The following is a 20,684-nucleotide window of genomic DNA, read 5'->3' on the forward strand; positions in this document are numbered from 1 at the left end:
TTCTTACTAAGCACAGTAAACATCCATTTCATCACTGGAATCACATACTCTGAAGTGAAAAGAGGTGTTACTGATAATTATGCCAAGACAACAGGTGTGAACAGCAAGAGCCCAGGCAGACTGGGATGGAAGCTGCCCTGTCATTACAAAGGTGCCAAGGCCAGGTAAAGGAGCTGTTCCTTGCAAATAACTAATTTATGTTCTTGCTGGGAAACTGGAGGTTTAGGGAACTGGCACAGAGAACCAAAAAACCCCCAAACAAATTTGGATTATTTGGTTCCCCTGGGGGATAAAGAAAATAGAAAATGTTTTACATCGCAGTGAAAAACTGTTATATATACCAGATTTTAATATTTACACACACATAAGAACTGTCCCCTTTCCAATTCTCCTTCAGTCATTCCTATTAAATGAAGAAGAAAGTTCCAGTCTGGTGGCAAGAAGCCTTTAGCACATCTTCATCACTTGTTAAACTTTCTTCATAGCCTTCTGCAAAACACCATACCAAACTAGAATTTAATAACACTTTGTTTTCATTGTGCATTTTTTAAGGTACTTTCTTTTTTTTCTAATTTTTTTTTTCAACGTTTATTTATTTTTGGGACAGAGAGAGACAGAGCATGAACGGGGGAGGGGCAGAGAGAGAGGGAGACACAGAATCGGAAACAGGCTCCAGGCTCTGAGCCATCAGCCCAGAGCCCGACGCGGGGCTCGAACTCACGGACCGCGAGATCGTGACCTGGCTGAAGTCGGACGCTTAACCGACTGCGCCACCCAGGCACCCCTAAGGTACTTTCTAGTTATGGCAAGTAACACTGGTTTCCCATTGTCAATAGTGAAATTAAGTTTGCTTTAAAAATAATATTTCAGGGGCGCCCGGGTGGCTCAGTGATTTGAGCATCCGACTTCAGCTCAGGTCCTGATCTCACGGTTTCGGAGTTCGAGCCCTTCATCACATTCTGCTGTCAGAGCAGAACCCACTTCAGATCCTCTGTCTCTGTCTCTCTCAATCTCTGCACCTCCCCCGCCTTGTGCTCTCTCTCTCTCTCAAAAATAAACATTAAAAAGTTTCTTTAATAAAATAATACTCCAATTTTTAGAATAGTTGATTGCCAAAAGATTTTCAAACGAAATAGAAGCAGAGGCAGTGTTCCCATGCCAAAACCATGGTAGGAATACACACACATCTGAAGCCCAGCAAACCTGAGGTAACGCATAACACCAAGGTTGGGATCAGCACTTGACTGAGAGGCTGCCAACACTAACTCCCCTGGTTCAGTCTCTCCAAACAACTCTAAAAATGGCAGTTTCCCCATACAGGATGTGGTCATGCTTACCACCACCTCCCATCGCCACCTTCTCATCCGAGAAGAAAAAGGAGGAAAAGCTGTGTGCCAGGCCATAGGAAAGTCAAACCTCCCACATGACCTTGCCTCTCACCTCCTCATGTCATCTGTAGCTCAGTAGCTGCACACTTCCTTAGTCATGGAGCTCTCTAGAACCCAGAGAAAGCAGATGAGGCCAAAGGTCAAAGAGTCTACTCTCCTTTAAATAGCAGGACCTTGGGATGCTTGCGTAGCTCAGTCGGTTAAGCATCCGACTTCGGTTCAGGTCATGATCCCGTGGTTCATGAGTTTGCGCCCCGCATCAGGCTCTGTGCTGACAGCTCAGAGCCTGGAGCCTGCTTCCCATTCTGTGCCTCCCTCTCTCTCTGCCCCTCCCCCACTCACACTCTGTGTCTCTCTCTCTCTCAAAAAATAAATAAACATTTAAATAAATAAATAAACACGAGGACCTTGAAACAATTGAAGGTCTTCAAGCAAGTAAAAAGGAGTTATTTAATGATCCCCAGGTGGTTAAGCCCTGCCCTCTGCCAAAGAGATAAAATGGTTTTCAAGGATACCCTGGAGAAACAGGACTACCAAACATGCAGTGATTAATGAATAATAAGATATTAAGCTGTATTTTGCCCTAAATTTTATCTAAGATGGTATTTGTAAGAAATAAACAGGTTAAGTTTAAGTAAAGCCCCCCTACAACCACCAAAACCATTAACTGATATTAAAGCGTACCAGCAACTGCACTTCCAGGAATGTATCTTACAGAAATGCCAATAACAAGAACACAAAGATGTAAAAACAACATTCATTCAGTGTAGCAATGTTTAGAATCATGAAAAACTTAAAACATACATCAGCAAAAAAGTGGGTAAGTAAATACACCCAAATGATGGAATACTCTGCAACCATTAAAGAATGAGGTAGGATTGGGGCGCCTGGGTGGCGCAGTCGGTTAAGCGTCCGACTTCAGCCAGGTCACGATCTCGCGGTCCGTGAGTTCGAGCCCCGCGTCGGGCTCTGGGCTGATGGCTCGGAGCCTGGAGCCTGTTTCCGATTCTGTGTCTCCCTCTCTCTCTGCCCCTCCCCCGTTCATGCTCTGTCTCTCTCTGTCCCAAAAATAAATAAACGTTGAAAAAAAAAAAAATTTAATAAAAAAAAAAATAATAAAAGAATGAGGTAGGATCTATAATGAGATATAATAGATAGCCATGGCATTTTTTTTTAAAGTTGCAGGAAACATGTATTATGACCCCATTTCTGTTTCTTAAAAAAAGAGGGAGCATGTATTACATCTCTGCATGAAAAGTTTGGAAACACATTTTCTTAGGGGAATGAGAATGAATGACAGAAAACCGAGAAGGTCAGAGGGAGATTTTTATATTTAATTTACATACTTCTATGCTATTTGAAATCTTATGAGCAGGTTTTAAGTCCAAAACTTAAATACTGGTAATTATTAAATAATTAATGCTAGTTGGCATTCACCTGAACATTCTGAAGGAATTCAGGGATGAACTAGGAAACTGCTGCTCAAAACAAGGAAAAGCCACAAAGGGAATTGTAGATGTAACCCTTAATCATAAGGACTTCAAAGACTTGAGAATTATAAAGAAAATTTTATTTCCATATTAGACAAACAAGTGCAATAAAAAATAAAAACTGAGACCACCAAAGAGGTCATTTGGGGTTTTACTGATGTTGTTAACAATGGGGCTTATAAACAAGAAACAGGATAGAGACAAACCAGAAGGCCTAAGTGTGTGGCTCCCAAGGATTACAAAAGCAGAAAGTGAGCAGCACAGAATCATGTTTGTAGAGGACACTAAAGACTTCCAGAGTAATAATGTGCCAAGTTATTGGCGCCAAATTATAGGAAGATCCTAGGAACCTAAGCAAATAAAAGGAAAAGTGGCAGATGAGTGTTAAAATGAGCATATGGCCTAAATCAGGCATAGAAAACAACAACTTCTCAGCTGTCAGTTATGACCCAAGAATATGATCTCGGAGTCACTGTAAACGGACCCCTGAGGATATCAGCCTAATACTGAAGTACAGATTAAAAGCAATGCAAAGTGTCCTGGCAGCCATCAAGATAAGTGCTAAAAAGAAAGTGAAACTAGTATCCTCCCCTCATTAAATTCTGATGTACCCGCCCCCCACACACTATGTTCCTTCTGTCATTTGTGTCCTGCCCCTTCAACTACATACAGAAAAGGAGTTAAACAAGATCAGTGGGTCTCAAATGCCAGTCCCCAGATCCATCCAAAAAACAACTCTTTCAGAAACACTTAGGAGAGCTTTTAAAAAAAACAGATTCCCAGGCCACACTCACAGAGATTCTATTTCTGTGCCTCTGAAAGGCCCTTCTAGGTGGTCCTGAAGCATGAATCTGTTCAGGAAATCACTGGGAGGCTTCTCTCTAAATCTACTCTCAGAAAGGATTTAAGAAAGCATACAATAAAAAATAAATTCAAAAGAAAAGAAACCATGTGAGGAACTACCAAGAACAGATTATGATTCCTATACTTGCACATTAAACAAAGTGGAAAAGATCTGCAAAAGACAATTAGGATCACCTACAGGAAGAAGTTTCAGCCTTGAAGTGTGAAAAAGCTAAGAACCCTACCAAGCCCCCCGAGATTCCTCCAATTAAGAGCAGGGCCAGAATAAACTCTCCCCATGAGCTACAGGTTCCCAGGGTGCCCTCCTCATCTCTACCCTTCTCAATTCAAGACTTATAGCCCCAGGAGAATGTCAGGGTGTTCCAATGCAGAGGTGAGACTGTGTGATTAAAACCCACCGCTGGCACGTTTCTCTAGGTCTCCAACAAGCACTCCCACTAGTCTATCCTGATACCAGTACTGAAGCCAGGAACCTCCCTAGCTCATTTCTATCCACCTTCAACCCACTCCACTATCCAATCACTTAGTCTAATTCAAATTTTAACTCTCGTCTTCCACACTACAAAAACCACATTACCACATTTCATATTTCATAATCTACTGTCTCAAAAAAAAAAGAAAAAAAAAAAAAAACAAGCAGCAGGAACAGAAAACATGTTTCATGCAGAATAAGCAGCAACTCAAAGCGAAGCCTACCATAAGGCAGATTTCTCAGTTTGGGTTCATCATGCCTAAAAGACACGCATTGTAGGGTTTCTTATACAATCACAGCCTTTGGGACTGTTGGGAGCTTAGAGACAACAGGTTTACCACTTCGTTTAAAAAAGAAAAGAGTCTGAGGGGCACCCAAGCGGCTCAGTCAGTTAAGCATCTGACTCTTGATTTCAGCTCAGGCAACGGATCTCAGTTTGTGGCTTGAGCCCTGCGTGAGGCTCTGCACTGACAGCACAGAGTCTACTTGGGATCCTCTCTCTCCCTCTCTGCCCCTTACCCGCTTGCTCGCTCTCGCTCTCTCTTTTGAAATAAATAAGCTAGGAAGGAAAGGAGGGAGGACGGGAGGGAGACTGAGAGGTGAAATGTCTTACCCCACATCACCCAAGTGGAGAATAGCAGCATCTGGGCTAGAACTTGTATCCCCTGAATCCTAGGCCAACGATCTCTCTTCTCTGCCAGGTTGCTTCCCAGAGACAATGTTAAGAAATTAGTTAATAAATTAATGTTAATAAATTCATATTAATGTTAATAAATTAATAAAGCTTATTAACTTTAAGCACAGATTCTCCAGTCTCCTCAATTCCTCCCCTTACGCAGGAGGTTGGTGTTACAAGCCCATCCCAAGGAGACTACTTCCCACACAGAGAGAACCCAAAGCACCTCAAAATGTGTCAAGGCATAAAGAGAGGAGATGGTGCCTTAAATCACTCGTCATAAGCTTGTAAATGGAGACAATGTGCCAAGTCCAGTTTATATCACTGACTGAACATCTCAAAAATGACATGTGAAAATATCACCTAAATTTTCATATGATGTTCACCTAGAAGTTGTTTTCCTTCCTAATTTTCAAAAAATGCCAACAGAAACCACTGTTTTTTTCCCCAAACATCAGAGCTAAGTGTAAAAAACATTAGTATATCATATTGAGTCTCACTGAAAGTGAAATCCCACAACACTCCATCTGCATCAAATGTTCACAACCTGTGATTCTGCATTAATTTGTGCTGTAAAAACAAAAAGCATATGTCAGTCTCCCAAGAGAGGAATTAGCAACAGAAACTGGGTGTCTATCCATTTCCCAACAAGAAATAAGAGGAAAAGCGACATTAAGCCCCTTAAGAGTTGAATCCCTTCATTCCCTGTCCTGGATAAGACAAAGAATTTCCTACAATATTTATTAGCTATGCTGTTCCTGGGAGAAATGAAATAAAATAAATCCAAAGACCAGATTCCAAAGAATATCTACTGCACCCCCTGCTAGAACCACACCTGTCAGCTAGACCGCTAACCCACTGGAAGGTGGGTACACAAAAGGCCTTGGAACCTTCACTCATTTCCCAAATTTCACCCTCCAAGTAAACTGAGGCATAGACTCCACCAAATCATTTGCCCATTTAGGGGTGCCTGGGTGGCTCAGTCGGTTAAGCATCCGACTTCAGCTCAGGTCATGATCTCACAGTTCGTGGGTTCGAGCCCCGCATCAGGCTCTGTGCTGACAGCTTGCTCAGAGCCTGGAGCCTGCTTCGGATTCTGTGTCTCCTTCTCTCTCTGCCCCCTCCCCTGCTCACGCTTTGTCTTACTCTGTTTCTCAAAAATAAATAAATGTAAAAAAAAAAAAATTTTTTTTTAAATCATTTGCCCATTTATTACCAGCACCGATCACCACCAAACCTTAGGAGTCTTCCCTCATGATAATAAGCCACACTGTGCATGAGCTAGTTCCTTTCTGACCATTAGTTTGAGCTCTGAAGCACGCTACTCTGTGCCTCACCATCACTGTTCCTTACAGCTTGCTAGGTTAAAAGTGGTGCCAGAGGGGGGCAACTAGGTGGCTCAGTCGGTTAAATGTACGACTTCAGCTCGACTTCTCAGTTTGTGAGTTCGAGCCCTGCATTGGGCTCTGTGCTGACAGCTCAGAGCCTGCAGCCTATTTCAGATTCTGTCTCTGATTCTCTCTGCCTCTCCCCTACTTGTGCTCTCTCTGTCTCTAAGATAAACAAACATTAAAAAAAATTTTTTTAAAAAGTACTGCCAGAGGCCAGAGCAGCAGACTATTCCATGTAGCAATAAAATGCTAACAGAAATATAAACGAGGACAAGTTCTGCATGCTATTTAACTCTCATTGAGGCTGCTCTTGGCATTTATCTTTTCAGCTAAGTACCTTTCGTTGAAAGATGGTAACCCTAGGAATACACAGGACTGGCTGACCGGAAGTCAAAAAAGCTTAGTCTTGACCCCTTAAGAGACATGAATATGACCAACAGCAAAATTTTTTTTATCAGTTCTCCATTGTTTACGTGTATTTAGTGAAGTTAATGTCAGATACTGATCTCACCAAGGTACCAGAACAACCACCTGCGCTGCTTTTTTTGCCTTCTATCACCCTAAAACACAAATGAATAGCTCACGTTAACCCATACCACTTATGTGGCACCCTGAACTTGAAGAAATTAAAGAGATACTATAAAAATACTGAAGATAAACATCCATGGGGACCCTACAGCTTTTGCACTTGCTGTTCTCTCTACTAAGAACACACTTCTCCTACGGTTGATTCTTTCTTGTCCATCAGATCTCAGCACAAATGCTGACGAACAGCATTTTTTTAACCTTTCCTAAACACCTTATCTAACAGAGCCACTCCCTCCCTTAGTCCCAACCACCCCGTCCCATTCCCCTACCTGAAATCACTATCTCATAATATCGTGCATTTCTTGTTTACTTGTTTATTGTCTGTCTCCTTCATAAACCATAAGGGCAGGAATCTGGTCTACTTTTTACTACTGTTTCTCCAATACCCACACAAAGCTAGATGCACAATTTGTTCAAGAAAGAAAGGAAGTATGATTGCTCATCATTCTGTATCATTAGTTAGTACATGGCAGCAGCCACTGTTAGCATGACTAGAACCAGCTGGATGCTTCCTTTTCATACAGAAAAAAAATGACAGAAAACATTTAAGATACAGTAAAAACTTAGTACTCTTTTACTCGCAATCTTGATGGGAAGCCACCATGCTCACCTGCTGAGATGTGGGCAATTTTAAAACTATAGGGAAAAGCCTGCCATCCTATTCTACCTAGTTCTTTGCAAATGGCTCTACTAAAATATTATTCAGCCACCTTGTCCCTTTGAGTAGCAAAATAAGACTATTTTAAGTAGCTTAAGAAAGATGTGGTTTTTTTTTCTTTCAGTCTGCATGAGCTAAGTGCACGTAGGAAGGAGCAGATCAACGGACTACTACTTTTGTCCCCACTACACTCTGGAAAGACACATACTTCTTAGTTCAGAAACCTAAGATCTAAATTATAGACAGCATTTCCTACAAGCTGTACACTGGAGAAATTTCCACTAAGCTACTCACCAGGAAGCCTACATCCCACTTTAGAACAACCTGGCAGCACAATTCCCATTGAAGGAGGAAACTTGTGGCCATCTTCTCCTTTGGATGACCCTCTGCCTTAGTCGTCCAGTAGAGAATCTTGGTTCTTAGCATAAAACCAAAGACTGGCAGAGGGATTCCTTTCTCCTTAAGGCAATTACATGCGGTGGGGTGAAATGCTTTCGCACTGTCCTCTCTCTGGCCTTCTACACCATAAGCAGGTGCAGATATGCTGCTTCCATAGCCACTTCTGCTAAGCACACAGCTTCAAGAACCATGGCAGACTCACTCTGCTGTCCTGAAAGCAATCCATGTGCTCCTGCTTGGAAAGACACACAAACACAAGTTAGATGGGAAAATTAGGGTGAAAAGACATAGAAAAGGGCTCTATCCTCAAAACAGAAAGTAAATCAGGTGCATAAAACCAGAGAAAAGAGCCATCTCTAATAGCTGCTAAGTGTGGTGACCAAATTCTATACTAAGTACCCCAAGACTTCTCTCAACCTCATCCATTTAACATGTGCTGAAAACAATCTGCTGAGATAACAGAAAGTCTAGCATATCATTCAAAGAAATCCAGAGTTAGAATCTTTCAGGATTTTGAGAAAACAGTATCTGATTTAACAAAGACATTTACTTTTCCAGGTTATATTTTGTCTGCCCACACACTTGCCAGTCTCATCCCAACTCAAGAAATATAAATCCACCTTCAGTTTTTCCATCATCCTCACTGCCTTTTCAGTAACAGAACAGCTCCAAAATGCTTGTGTCAACTTACTGCCCACTTCCTCCTTAAACACATTCCAGAACCAACTCTGTTTCTGTCCCCTTGCTCCCACTCTCAGAGCAGACAGAGCCTCTACCTTCGCCATCGTTTTTAAAAACTGGTCAAATGCAAAGATTTTTTTTTTACAACTTGATTCCCAAGTTCATTCTTTTTTTTTTTCCAAGTTCATTCTTCTTTAACCTTAAAAAAGTAACAAAGGACTTACTAGAAACTTGCACCTTCCGTGGCCCTATAATCCGAGTTTTGCCCCCACAAACAGAGGAAGGACTTTTCCTCTTCACTGCAGCAAAGCTCATCCCTAGACCATTTCAGACCTGCAACTCGGCCTTAGTCCAGACACATGTGGAGGGCTCACCCTGAAAAGTACACCCCTGGTTAGTCAGTGTTCCGGTTTCTACCCTTCTCCCAGTGGCAGTAACTACTATTTTCCAATTCTTCAAACTATTATTTCCTTCTCACTTTCCTGTCACAGAGCTCCATCTTCCTTTCTGGACTTCTTACAAAGCAGTTCCTAGTAACACTGGAAATGATGACTCTCCAGGAAAATAAAACTTTGCTTAGCAGAAGAGCTTCACACAGAGCAATTTTCCAGTGGTCGATTTTTCATTCCAGAGAAGGCTTCTACACCTGGCATAAATCGGCCAGTCACTCTGCAGTTCATCCAGCTTCCCTCCCCTAATCCCTACTTCAACTCACCCACCCATCCCTGCAGTTTGGTCACAGACAAAAAAAAACAAAAAAAAAAAAAAACACAGCAATATAGACTACTCAATGGCTGAATTTTAAAAGCTTCCTCCCAAATAACTAAATAAATAAATAAAAATAAAAGCTTCCTCCCAGATTCAAATGTGTCTTCCACACGACTCTCCTAAGCACATAATGAAGCCTCTGACCACAATAACAGCTCGAGGATAAGTCAAGGAGTAACATCTAATCTTTCCTTAACTTGATTACAGTCAGCTTCACTTTCCTGCAATTTTGTGGTCATACATCACTGGCCCCACCCTCCACATTATAAAGTCTTGCCCTGGAGGCAGAAGCAGCATAGCATGTCAAACAGTACATGCTTTGGTAGACAGGCCTGGGTTCAAGTCTCATCTCTGCCTCTTATTACCAATAAAAAGTGCCTGTCCTTGTGTGAACTAGTCTTTCTAAACCTCAGATTACACATCTGTAAAATGCAGCCAAAAATGCTATCTACTTGTTAGGTGTTACAAATGCAGTAATATAAACAGGACACTCAACACAAGACGTGACCCTTAATAAACAAGTGATATTGATATTCAGTATCCATGGGGGGTAATCTGTCAGGCATGGTCACCTCATAGAATCCAGATACCCTGGAAGCCTCTAGCATTGGTAGAAACAAAAACGTGTTCAGCCTCATTCCCACGCCACAAATGAGAGGGACCTTTAAGAAAAGTTCAAGCCTTAGCAAAGGAAAACACTCAGATCCACTCAATGCTGCCAATCGCACCACCAGACAGCCAAGCAATGCTGTGTCCTTATGGTGAAGGGAAAGATCAGTGCAAATGAAAAACCTAATTTAAAAGGATCTCCTCATGGGTCAGATCAATATTTCAAAGAAGGGAAAATATGTGAACCTTGGAAATTCCCTTCTCAATCAGTTTCTAATAAATTCTGACTCTCCAATTATGTATAAAGGGGAAACAATACTGAAAACCTTGGAAATTTCAACTGGTGGCAGAATATCACCCAAGAAATGAACACATGAGAATCAGGCTGGGGAGAAAAATCTCAAAATCTAATTTTTACACACACACACACACGCAAGCTAAAGAACATTTTAACCCTGACAATGAGCCAAGAAAACAAAATGTTTTTTAAACTTCCTGCAACTACAAAAAACTGTGGAGCTTTGGGAGAAAATGTCACAAAGAATATCTGTTGTTCCAGAAGGAAGTCAGTATCGAAGTCTGAAATGAAATCTATTAGTCTGTGGTCATCACAAATGGAAAATCTGTTAACCAAGAAATGTCAAGTTCCTGGATTTGGGAGCATTTGGGAGAGAAAAAGGAGACAAGTGATAATAAGAATTTATACTACAAAATTATCATGGAATTGGCGGTAAATTTTTAAAAATGAGCCTTGCAGGGTTTTAAATTCAAAATTCAAGAATTTAGAGAGTGAGGGTATATAAAAATCAGGCAGAATCAAGTGTTACCGCGGTGGACTGGGAATCCGAACACTTGGGGCTCTAGTCCTGGCCCTAATCCAAGCCACCACCATGCGATGACCTTAGGCAAGTCACTGCCCTCTTCAAACCAGTCTCCTTAGGCGTAAGAGGTGGAGGAACAATAATGATCTCTAAGATTTCTACTGGCCTAACATTTAAGGGTCAAAAGGAGAGGGAACACAAATATTAAAAGCTCTTGGGATTGCACACTTGACACCAGAGGTGGAGAGAAAAAGACGGAATATGAGGGCCAAAGAGCCAGAAAACTTGGGAGTTAAGTGAGCGTCGGTGGAAACTGAAAATCTTCAAGATGGCCAAGTGCTTAGTTTCAGAGAAGAGCGGATGTCAGGATCTCCAAAAGCTGCAAACTGCTCAGCAGATGTCAAAACAAACAGAAGAACGAGGGGATGGGAGGGCAGATATCAATTTATTATCTCCGTTAACCAATTAAGTAATCGATCTGTCCTAGTAAACAAGAGATCTGAGTGCCGCGACCACGGAAATCACTGTGACCCCTGATGCCAGGGTGTCCGGGAAGCAAAGTACCAAGGGGAGACCGTGTCGGGTTCCGTCTAGGAAGGGAATTCCGAGAATGGGTGAAAAGTGAGAAAAGGGGTAGGAGGAAGGGATCTAGGAGACCACGCAGACTGGCGGAAGGGGAAGAAGAGCCAGCGCCAAAACCCGCCCGGAGGCGGGCGGTGGGGTCAGTGTCCGGGTCCCCGCTCTCACCATCTTGACGATGCCCCGCTGCACGGTGGGGACCGCGGGTCCCCCGGAGGTGCCGCCGCTCTGCGCGGAGGAGGCCATGTGTAGAGATAGAAAGGCAGCAAGTAAGGCGGTGGGCCGGCTTGGAGGTGTCAATGTGGGTGTCGGTGTTGGTGGGAGGCCGCCGCGGCAGGGAGCTGGCAGGCGACGGGTTTCGGGCAATGGACGGCACGGACGCGGCAGGCGCTCACAAGAGCAGCAGCGGGACTGAGAGCGAAAGAGGGGACGCGTTCTCCGCCGCCGCCACACGTTCTACTCGCCGCGCAAGCGTGCCAGAGCGCCACCGCCCTCCAGCCAATTAGCACCCAGGGCCCGCCGGACCTCAAGCCAATAGGCACCCTGCTCTCGGAGCCCCGCCCCTTAGTCCCAAAACGGGTGGCAAGCTCCAGGAAGCGCTGAAAGAGCTGATTTGCGGTGACGGGTTATGTGTGAGGCGGGACTTCCGGGGCAGCCGTAGTAGGTAGTGTCGGGAGGTGTAGTGGGAAGGAAAGGACACGTCAGCATCTGGCCGCGGGGCGCGGGGGGCCATGGGAGCCCCGGGGGCGGGGACAGCCTCTCCTTCCAGTCTAGTCCCGCCCATTGCGCCCCGCCCCGCGGGCCAGCGGGGAGCCCACGTGTACTGCTGAGTTCCTGGAGGGCGCACCCGGATTGGGGAGCGCGGTTTGGGGAATCCGGAGCCAAGGAGGCGAGGACCTGAACAATCTCCGTACAGGCTGCACACTTAATTCCGACATTTTACGTCAGCTAAAAGTGTGGGGAGGACTTGGAAAAGTCTGAGCATCGTTAAATCTGCGGATGCTGGCGTTGACGGAACGCGGCCAGGCACCCTTCCTGTAGTTGGGAGTGTATTTCTCTCGTGTTTGTGTCGCCGGTGTCTGGCACTTGTAAGGCTCTCGATTAATGTTGGGGGGGGGGAGGATAAATCTCTCTTAGGGGGTGATGTGCCCTGTGCACGGGAGAGAATGGCCCTCGTTTTCGGGCTCTTCTCAGCTTCGCCAATGAAGGTTAGGGAAAGCCATGGTACAAGCTCTCCCTGGGCCTAGAGGAGGCAGTCCCTTGATGGCTTGTGAAGAGCCATGCCGGTTCCAACCACCTGATCCCATCCCTTAACCTGGCCCTAGTCTCTTCTGAATAAAGAGATTGGGGGAGAGGCGTGCGGAGCAAGGACATACAAATGTTTAAGTGAATGTTTAAAGGCAACTAATAATCCGTCAAGTGCTCACTATGTGGAGCCAAGGACCTTATGCCGTTTAATCTTAATCTTCAAACCTGGCTCCACGTTGAGGATACCACTTCACCTGTAGCTCTTTTGAGAAGAGGTTGTCTATACTTCCACACTTCACATATCCCAGTGAAGTTTTGGGGCCACCAATCTTCCTAGATCCTTAGTGCTGCCCTTTCCATACCATTAACTTGCTACCCTCTCCAGAAAAACAACAACAACTTTGTGAAGGCTCATTCCACCAGATTTATACCACTCTTATCTCATTAAGGTTCTTGTCTTCTCTGCCTTAACTGCCACCTTGTCATTCGTTGAAATCAACACCTGGTGCACACTTCTCCACCCGGTGATCCTGAATGATTTCAACATTTATGAGCCTGACTTGTCCAATACCCTGGCCTCTCAGCTCCTTTACCTCATCTTCAGTGAACTTCACCTCTGTATACCCCGTTTAGCCACCCTGTTCAGTACAGATAAAGTATGGCAATTGTTCCATAGCTGAAATTGTGAACTCCAGATACCCCGTTCTCTGATCATAATTGCTGTCCTTTCTACTTTCTCACTTAGTTACTTCTCTTACACCTTGTCTTATCTATTGCTGCATAACAATTTACCCCAAAACTTAGGTATTAAACAATGATCATTTATAATCTCTGCGTGGCTTAGCTGAATACCTTTGCCTCGAGGTCTTTCACAAGGCGGTAATCAAGGTGTCATTGGGAGTTGGGTTCTCATGCAGGTCTGTTAGCTGACAGAGGCTCTACTTCCAAATTCATTCACATAGTCATTGGCAGGATTCAGTTCTTCAAGAGCGTTGGACTGAGGGCCTCAGTTCCTTGTTAGTGGGCCTCTCCATAGGGCAGCTCACCTGGTAGCTGGTTTCTATCAGAGCAAGCAAGTGAGAGAGCAAGAGAAGACAAGCAAGCCAGAGTCTTTTTGAACCTAATCTCAGAAGTAACATCCCATCGCATTTGCTGCTTTTGCCGTATGCTGTTCCTTAGAAAAGTCATTTGGTTCAGCCTACTCTCAAGGGGAGAGGATTATCCAGGGGCATAAATACTAGGAGGCAGGATCACTGGGGATCATCTTAGAGGCTGCCAATCACACACTGTTATTTAATTTTACATAGAATTCAAAGTCCCTGAACCTCTCTATCTTTGTAATCTGTTCCCTTTTGCTTTCTCCTGAATCCTTGGTTAGACTCTTGTCATTTTGCTCTCTCTTCTCAGTGTCCTCATCTCTAATTCCCATTGTCTTCCATCCGACCTACCTGTCAAAACTCCAATTCTAGATCCTTCTGCCTTCTCCAAATCTACCACTTAGCTACCGAAAACACACAAATGCGCACATTGGTGCCACAGTGAATTCATGGGCCCTCCCACATTGCCTGGAGTTCTTCTGTTTCCTCAGTCACTTTGGTCACTAGGTCTGGTTGCTGTTGTTGTTTAGTTTATTTTTTGAGAGCAGTTTTAGGTTTAAAGCAGTAGTAAGGGAAAGGTAGAGATTTCCCATATGCTCCCAGACCATACACATGCATAGCCTCCGCCATTATCAATACCCCTCACTGGAGTGGTGCACTTTCTACAGTTGATGAACCTATGCTGACACATAATAATCACCCAGAGGACATAATTTACATTAGGGTTCACTCTTGATGTACATTCTGTGGGTTTGGACAAATGTATAATGACATATGGACTTTTATGATGTCATGCAGAGTAGTTTCACTGCCCTAAAAATCAGTGAGTCTGTAGGGAGAGGGAGGTTGCAAATATATATATATTAAAAAATAAAATAAGGGGCACCTGGGTGGCTCAGTCAGTTAAGCGTCCGACTCTCGATTTTGGCTCAGGTCATGATCTCACAGTTCATGAGATTGAGCCCCACGTCAAGCTCTGTGCTGACAGTGCAGAGCCTGCTTGGGATTCTCTCTGAAAGTAAATAAATGAACTTAAAAATAAAATAAATATCAGTGAGTCTGTTTTAAACCTTCTCTATTTCCCTCTTAACTCCAACTCCACTGGCTCCCACACTCTCAGATAGTGATAGGCCTTCTACTTGAGAGAGAATAAAAGCCATCAAGAACTGCCTCCATTTCCCACACCAAATCTGAAACCTTACCTTTTTTCTCATCCCTCTCCTTCTTCCTCATTACAAAGAAAAACTTCCCCCTACTTCTTAGGCTAACCCCTCTATCTATGTTCTGGATCCACCCCCCTCCACCTTGTCAAGAACTCTCTTAATAGATAATTCTCTCTCCTGTTTTTACAGCTTCTCAGTTTATCTGGATTCTTATTAGCATTTAAATATTCTCCCAATTTCTTGCATAGTGAAAATAATTAAATAAATCTTCCCTTTCTCCACATCCCTCTTTCGATAGCTCTTCTCCTCCCTTCACAGACAAACCCCCTCTGTGAAATTCTTTGTTGCTTTCTATATCCTCACCCTGCATTCAATTGTCAGCACACTGCAGTCTGACTATTGCTCTTATCAATTTACTGAAACTGTTCTCTCCAAGGTCAATACTGACCTCCTCCTTCTCACACCTCACACCTCCTCCATAACATTTGACACTATTTGCTCCTCAAAATGCCTTTTTCCTTCCCACATTCCTTGTATTCCTCCCATCTATCTAGCTGCTCCTCCTCATCACCATTGTGAATGATTTCTTTTGCTTCTACTTGATATTGATGTTCCTCTGGGTTCTTCTCAAAGCGTCTTCCTTTCTAATTTGAAACATTCTTGGGGCACCTGGGTGGCTTAGTTGGGTTGAGCATCCAACTTCAGCTCAGGCCGTGACCTCATGGTTCGTGAGTTCAAGCCCTGCATCAGGCTCTGGGCAGACAGCTCTGGGCAGATTTATGTCTCCCTCTCCATCTGCCCCCCCCCCCATTCTCTCTCTCTCTCTCTCTCTCTCTCTCTCTCTCTCTTTCAAAAATAAACAATCATTGAAACATTCTTCCTAAGACATCTTAGCCACTCCCCTGGCTGCATGCTAAGGATTCCTAAATATAGGTATATAGCTCCTGTCTAAATCTCTTTCTTCAGCTGCAGATCCTATGTTCAATAATAATAACCTAGCACCTTGGGAATTCAAATTCAACATGTCTCACAAGAAACTCATTATCTTTCCTCTCAAACCTGCTCTTCCCTAGTACGTGTCACAGCCCCAATAATGACACCAGAAGTTACCCAGTTGCAAACCAGAAATCTGGAGATCATCAGTGACACCTCCCCTTTCTCATTCCTCACTTCCTAGTCAACCTCTGAAATGTTGGATCCACAGCGGCACAGTCAAGCACACAGGCCCCAGAAACCGACCACCTGGGTTCACATCCCAACATTGTATAACCTTGAGTAAGTTATATGTATCTCTGTTCGATGGCTGTCTCCTCTGTCAAATAAAGATGATAATAGGACCTTCCTCCTAGGGTTGTTCTGGTCTTGAAGATTATATGAATTAGTAAATGTTAAACACATAGAACACTGTCTGGATCATCTCTGTGTTAAACTTTTATGATGATTATTTAATATATCCTATTGCTTAAACTTGGCTTATTTTTACCTGAACTACTACTGCACCAGGCTTATACTAGAGATCCCCGATGCCAGTCTTCCCTACCTATACCCCATCCATTCTTGCTATGGTAGTCAAAGTGGCATTTCTAAAATGCAGATCTGCTCATTTCTCTTCTCCTCGATTCCCTCATGTGATTTATTCACCCCAGATCTCCTGTCACAGCTCTACCCTTCAAACAGCTAACAGACCAAGTGAACTTGGTTTTGGTCTTTCAAGGAAACACTTGTCTCCAGGCCTTTGCACATACTTTTGTGTCTGCCTGGATCGTTCTTTCCACCCCTTTGTCCTCCTCTCCACCCTTCTCACTCCACGTGACTACCACCTCCATATCCTTCAACTTCCTACTTGGAAACCATTCTCCCCTTTCTCCCCTGAAAGGCATTGAGAAGATGACAGGTTTAGTTCTCTTGCCTCCTATTTTTGGTTTATCAAAGCACTTATCAGATTGGAACATAATTGTCTCTTTGCCCTCTAAAATGTCATCAGACTCAGTCTGATTTATTGACAGTGGAATCCCCAGCCCAATGTCTGGGAATTCAACATAGCTGGTCGGCCAATATTTGTTAATAAATGAATGAGACCAAAGTATTATCATGTTCATTTTACCTATAAGGAGCTAGAGCCTCATGGAGGATGTTTGTTGAAGGTCACAGAGAAAGTAAGTGGCAGAGAAGGGATTTGACACCAGTTCTTGTGACTCTAAAGCTCATGCTCACTTTGCCTTTACAGGAAGGAAAGAGACTTTGATCTTCCTTAGAAGTAGATTCTGGTCACTTCTGTGCCTGGGCAGCATTAGACCAGAGGCAGTGGGTGAACGCAGTACCGAGCAGGTGTAGAGGTGAGAAATCCTCACCTTCTCTCAAGAAAGTTGATAGAGCAGCATTTGCTGTTTTAGAAACATGGTAGAGATTGAATCTCTGGTTTCCCCTAGTGTAATATAGTGAGGCTCCTGGTTCTAACGGTGCACCCCAACCCCTTGCTTGGAACTAAGCCTGGGGCACCTGAGCCACCTCTCTCAGTCATGTAGCAGCTCCTTGAAAAAGGATCAAAAGTCAGATGCAAGCAGATGGGGTAAAAGGCCAGAGTACAAACTTCCTTCCATCTAAAAGCCCCCATTTCCACCTCCCCGCAGAAACACCTGCTGTAAGATGTCTCTAGGTGGCCCTGGCCCCAGACAGAGGTCAGGCATTTTATATCATGGCTGCTCTGAATGTATTTTATTTTTTAAAGGATCTAGTATGTTTGTGAATTTTGTGTATACTGGCAAGATTTTGAAAAGGTATTTAATTTTGTAATGTTTACCAATGATTTATTTACAAGCTATTTACTCAAATAAGTGGAGCCACTTGCGAAAAAGAGAGAAAGAGACTTTGAAATCCTTAAAGGTGACTCCTGTGTGGTGCACGCGGCACACACACACACACACACACACACACACACACAGAGTCTAGAGACAGACAAGACTCATTTAAACAAACAAACAAAACACCCTGCTTCCTGTATTCCTTCGAGAGCAAATTTAGGAAATATATCCTGGTAGTAATATTAGCCAAAATATATTAAGCACTAAACATAAGCACCAGACTTTATACTAGGGGAGGGGAAATAAATAAATAAATAAATAAATAAATAAATAAATAAATAACAACAGACTTTGTGCTAAATGCTTTTATCTAGGGCACCTAGTTGGCTCAGTCGGTTAAACATCCAACTTCGGCTCAGGTCATGATCTCTCAGTTCGTGGGTCCAAGCCCCGCATCAGGCTCTGTGCTGACAGATCAGAGCCTAGAGCCTGCTTTGGACTCTGTGTCTCTCTCTCTGCCCCCACCCCTTCCTCTGTCTCTCTCTGTCTCTCAAAAATAAATAAACATTGAAAAATTTTTAAAAATAAATAAATGCTTTTATCTGCCTCACATGTTTTAATCTGTAGACCAGCCCTTTGAAATGGATATGATCAATCTCTTTCTACAAAGGACATAATGCTTAGAAAAGGTAAGCAGCCAACTTTAGGTCAATAACAAATAAGGGATGGATCAAAATTTGAACCCAGAACTTTCTGACCATAGTCTGCTGTTAACTATGTAACCAACCGACTTCTAAGGTGACCAAGCATGCCCTCCTCCTGCACTTGTAGGATCTGGAGGCTGGGCAAAGAAGGGGTTTTCAACTCTCCAGTAACCTTCCTTGAGGGAAACAGGAGAAATCTCAGCACTAGAGTAACCCTGCCTCCATTCTCCCTGATGCACCTCCAACTTCAACCCATCATCCACACTGTTACCTGGTATTCTTTCAAAATGCAAATCCCAGTGGCGCTTGGGTGGCTCAGTATCTGGGTTAAGTGTCCGACTTCAGGTCAGGTCATGATCTCGCAGTTCATGAGTTCAAGCCTCAAGTTTGAGCCCCGTGTTGGGTTCTGTGCTGACAGCTCAGAGTCTGGAGCCTGCTTCAGATTCTTTGTCTCCCTCCCTCTCTGCCCCTCCCCTGCTCGTGCTCTCTCTCTCTCAAAAATAAACATTAAAAATGAAAAATAAATGAAATAAAATGCAAATCCCAGTGACACAGAAACCCTCCTCAACACTGCAGTGGCTCCCTTTCTGTTTCAGGGTACTTTCAACCCCACAGCATAGCACATGAGGCCCTTACAATCTGGCCCTGATCTGCTTTTCTTCCTTCTCTTCCTTTTCTCTGCCTCTTTGTTTTGTATGTTTATTGTGGAAGGAATTGTGTCTCCCCCAGATTCATACGTTGAAGCCTAAACCCCTGGTGTGACTGAATTTAGAGATAGGGACTTTATGGAAGGAATTAATGTTAAATGAAGTCAAAAGAATAAGGCCCTCATCTCATAGGATTCGTGTCCTTTTAAGAAGAAAAAGAGACTAGAGGCCCCGGGTTAGCCCAGTGGGTTAAGTGTCTGACTTTAGCTCAGGTCATGATCTCATGGTTTGTGAGTTCAAGCCCTGCGTCGGGCTTTGTGCTTGGAGCCCGGAGACTGCTTCAGATTCTGTGTCTCCCCCTCTCTCTCTGCCCCTCCCCCACTCATATGCACATGCTCTCTCTCTCAAAAATAAATAAATGTTAAAAAAAAAAAAAAGAGGAAGAAGAGGAAGAGACCAGATCTCTTTCTTTCTCCCTGCAGGCGCACAGGGGAAAGACCATTGGAGGGCACAATGAGAAGATGGCTGTCTGCAAGCCAGAAGGAGACTTCTCACCAGACAACTCTGACACCTTAATCTTGGACTTCTAGCCTCCAGAGTTATGAGAACATGTTTCTGGTTTTTAAGCCACCCCTTTTGTAGTATGTTGTTATGGCAGTCCAAACTGACCAGTACAAAGTTTCACTGTATGTTTACTTAAAAGAAAAGTCTCCAAACCCAAGTTGTCCAGATCAGCCCTGATCAGAAGAACTTTTTGTGATGATGGAAATATTCTGTATATGCTCTGCCCAACACAGTAGTCACCAGCTACACGTGGCTAATGAGGACTTGAAATTCAGCCAGTGCAGGGGCACCTGGGTGGCTCGGTCGGTTGAGCGTCTGACTTCAGCTCAGGTCATGATCTCACAGTTTGAGCTCAAGCCCCACATCGGGCTGTGTGCTGACAACTCAGAGCCTGGAGCCTGCTTCACATTCTGTGCCTCCCTCTCTCTGCCCCTCCCCCCGCTCACACTCGGTCTCTGTCTCTCTCTCAAAAATAAATAAACATTAAAAAAAAAGAAAGAAAGAAATTCAGTTAATGCAACTGAGGAGCTGAGTTTTTATTGTTATTTAAGTTTAATTAATTTAAGTTTAAATAACTCCATGAGGCTAGTGACTAATGTATTATTACACTGCACTAGTGTAGGTGATTGACCTTGAATCTTGATTACACTTGAATATCTGATGCCATAATTTTCCATATAAGTTTTTAAATTAAGTGATTTCTATATTCCTTGTGTAGTCCAAACATGATTAAAGTGCTTAAGGCACCCTTAAAAAAAAAACTTAAGAAACAACAAAATAAGTTTATAACATTAAAAGTAGAACTTAAATCCTATTTGAAAAAAGGAAGAAAGAAAGAAAGAAAGAAAGAAAGAAAGAAAGAAAGAAAGAAAGAAAGAAATTATCCTGTGCTTGAGACTTAGACATTATTTCTCAAACTTTACAAACCTTAGGACAAAATTCCTATCAACTTAAGAAAGATCATGTGTGCTTCCCAATTTGCCCTGTCTATATAGTAAGTCAATGTAAAGGATTTCAAAAGATGTAATACACATTTATGCAACTATATTAATTCTTTGGGCAAAAGTTACAAAATT

At 43.3% G+C, this 20,684-nt stretch overlaps 1 protein-coding gene across 1 annotated transcript in view; it reads right to left on the bottom strand.

Moving 5' to 3' along the window:
- The window catches only part of SND1 (staphylococcal nuclease and tudor domain containing 1), a 426,619-nt gene extending 414,766 nt beyond the window's left edge, over positions 1–11,853 (bottom strand). The window contains exon 1 of the mRNA XM_025929258.2: positions 11,553–11,853. Coding sequence (XP_025785043.1) covers positions 11,553–11,630 — 78 coding nt within the window. The 5' untranslated portion in view covers positions 11,631–11,853. The remainder of the gene's footprint in view (positions 1–11,552) is intronic.
- Positions 11,854–20,684: the final 8,831 nt, after the last annotated feature.

The sequence above is a fragment of the Puma concolor genome, chromosome A2 (genome assembly GCF_028749965.1).
Source record: "Puma concolor isolate L17-30 chromosome A2, mPumCon1.1.hap2, whole genome shotgun sequence".
NCBI lineage: Eukaryota > Metazoa > Chordata > Mammalia > Carnivora > Felidae > Puma > Puma concolor.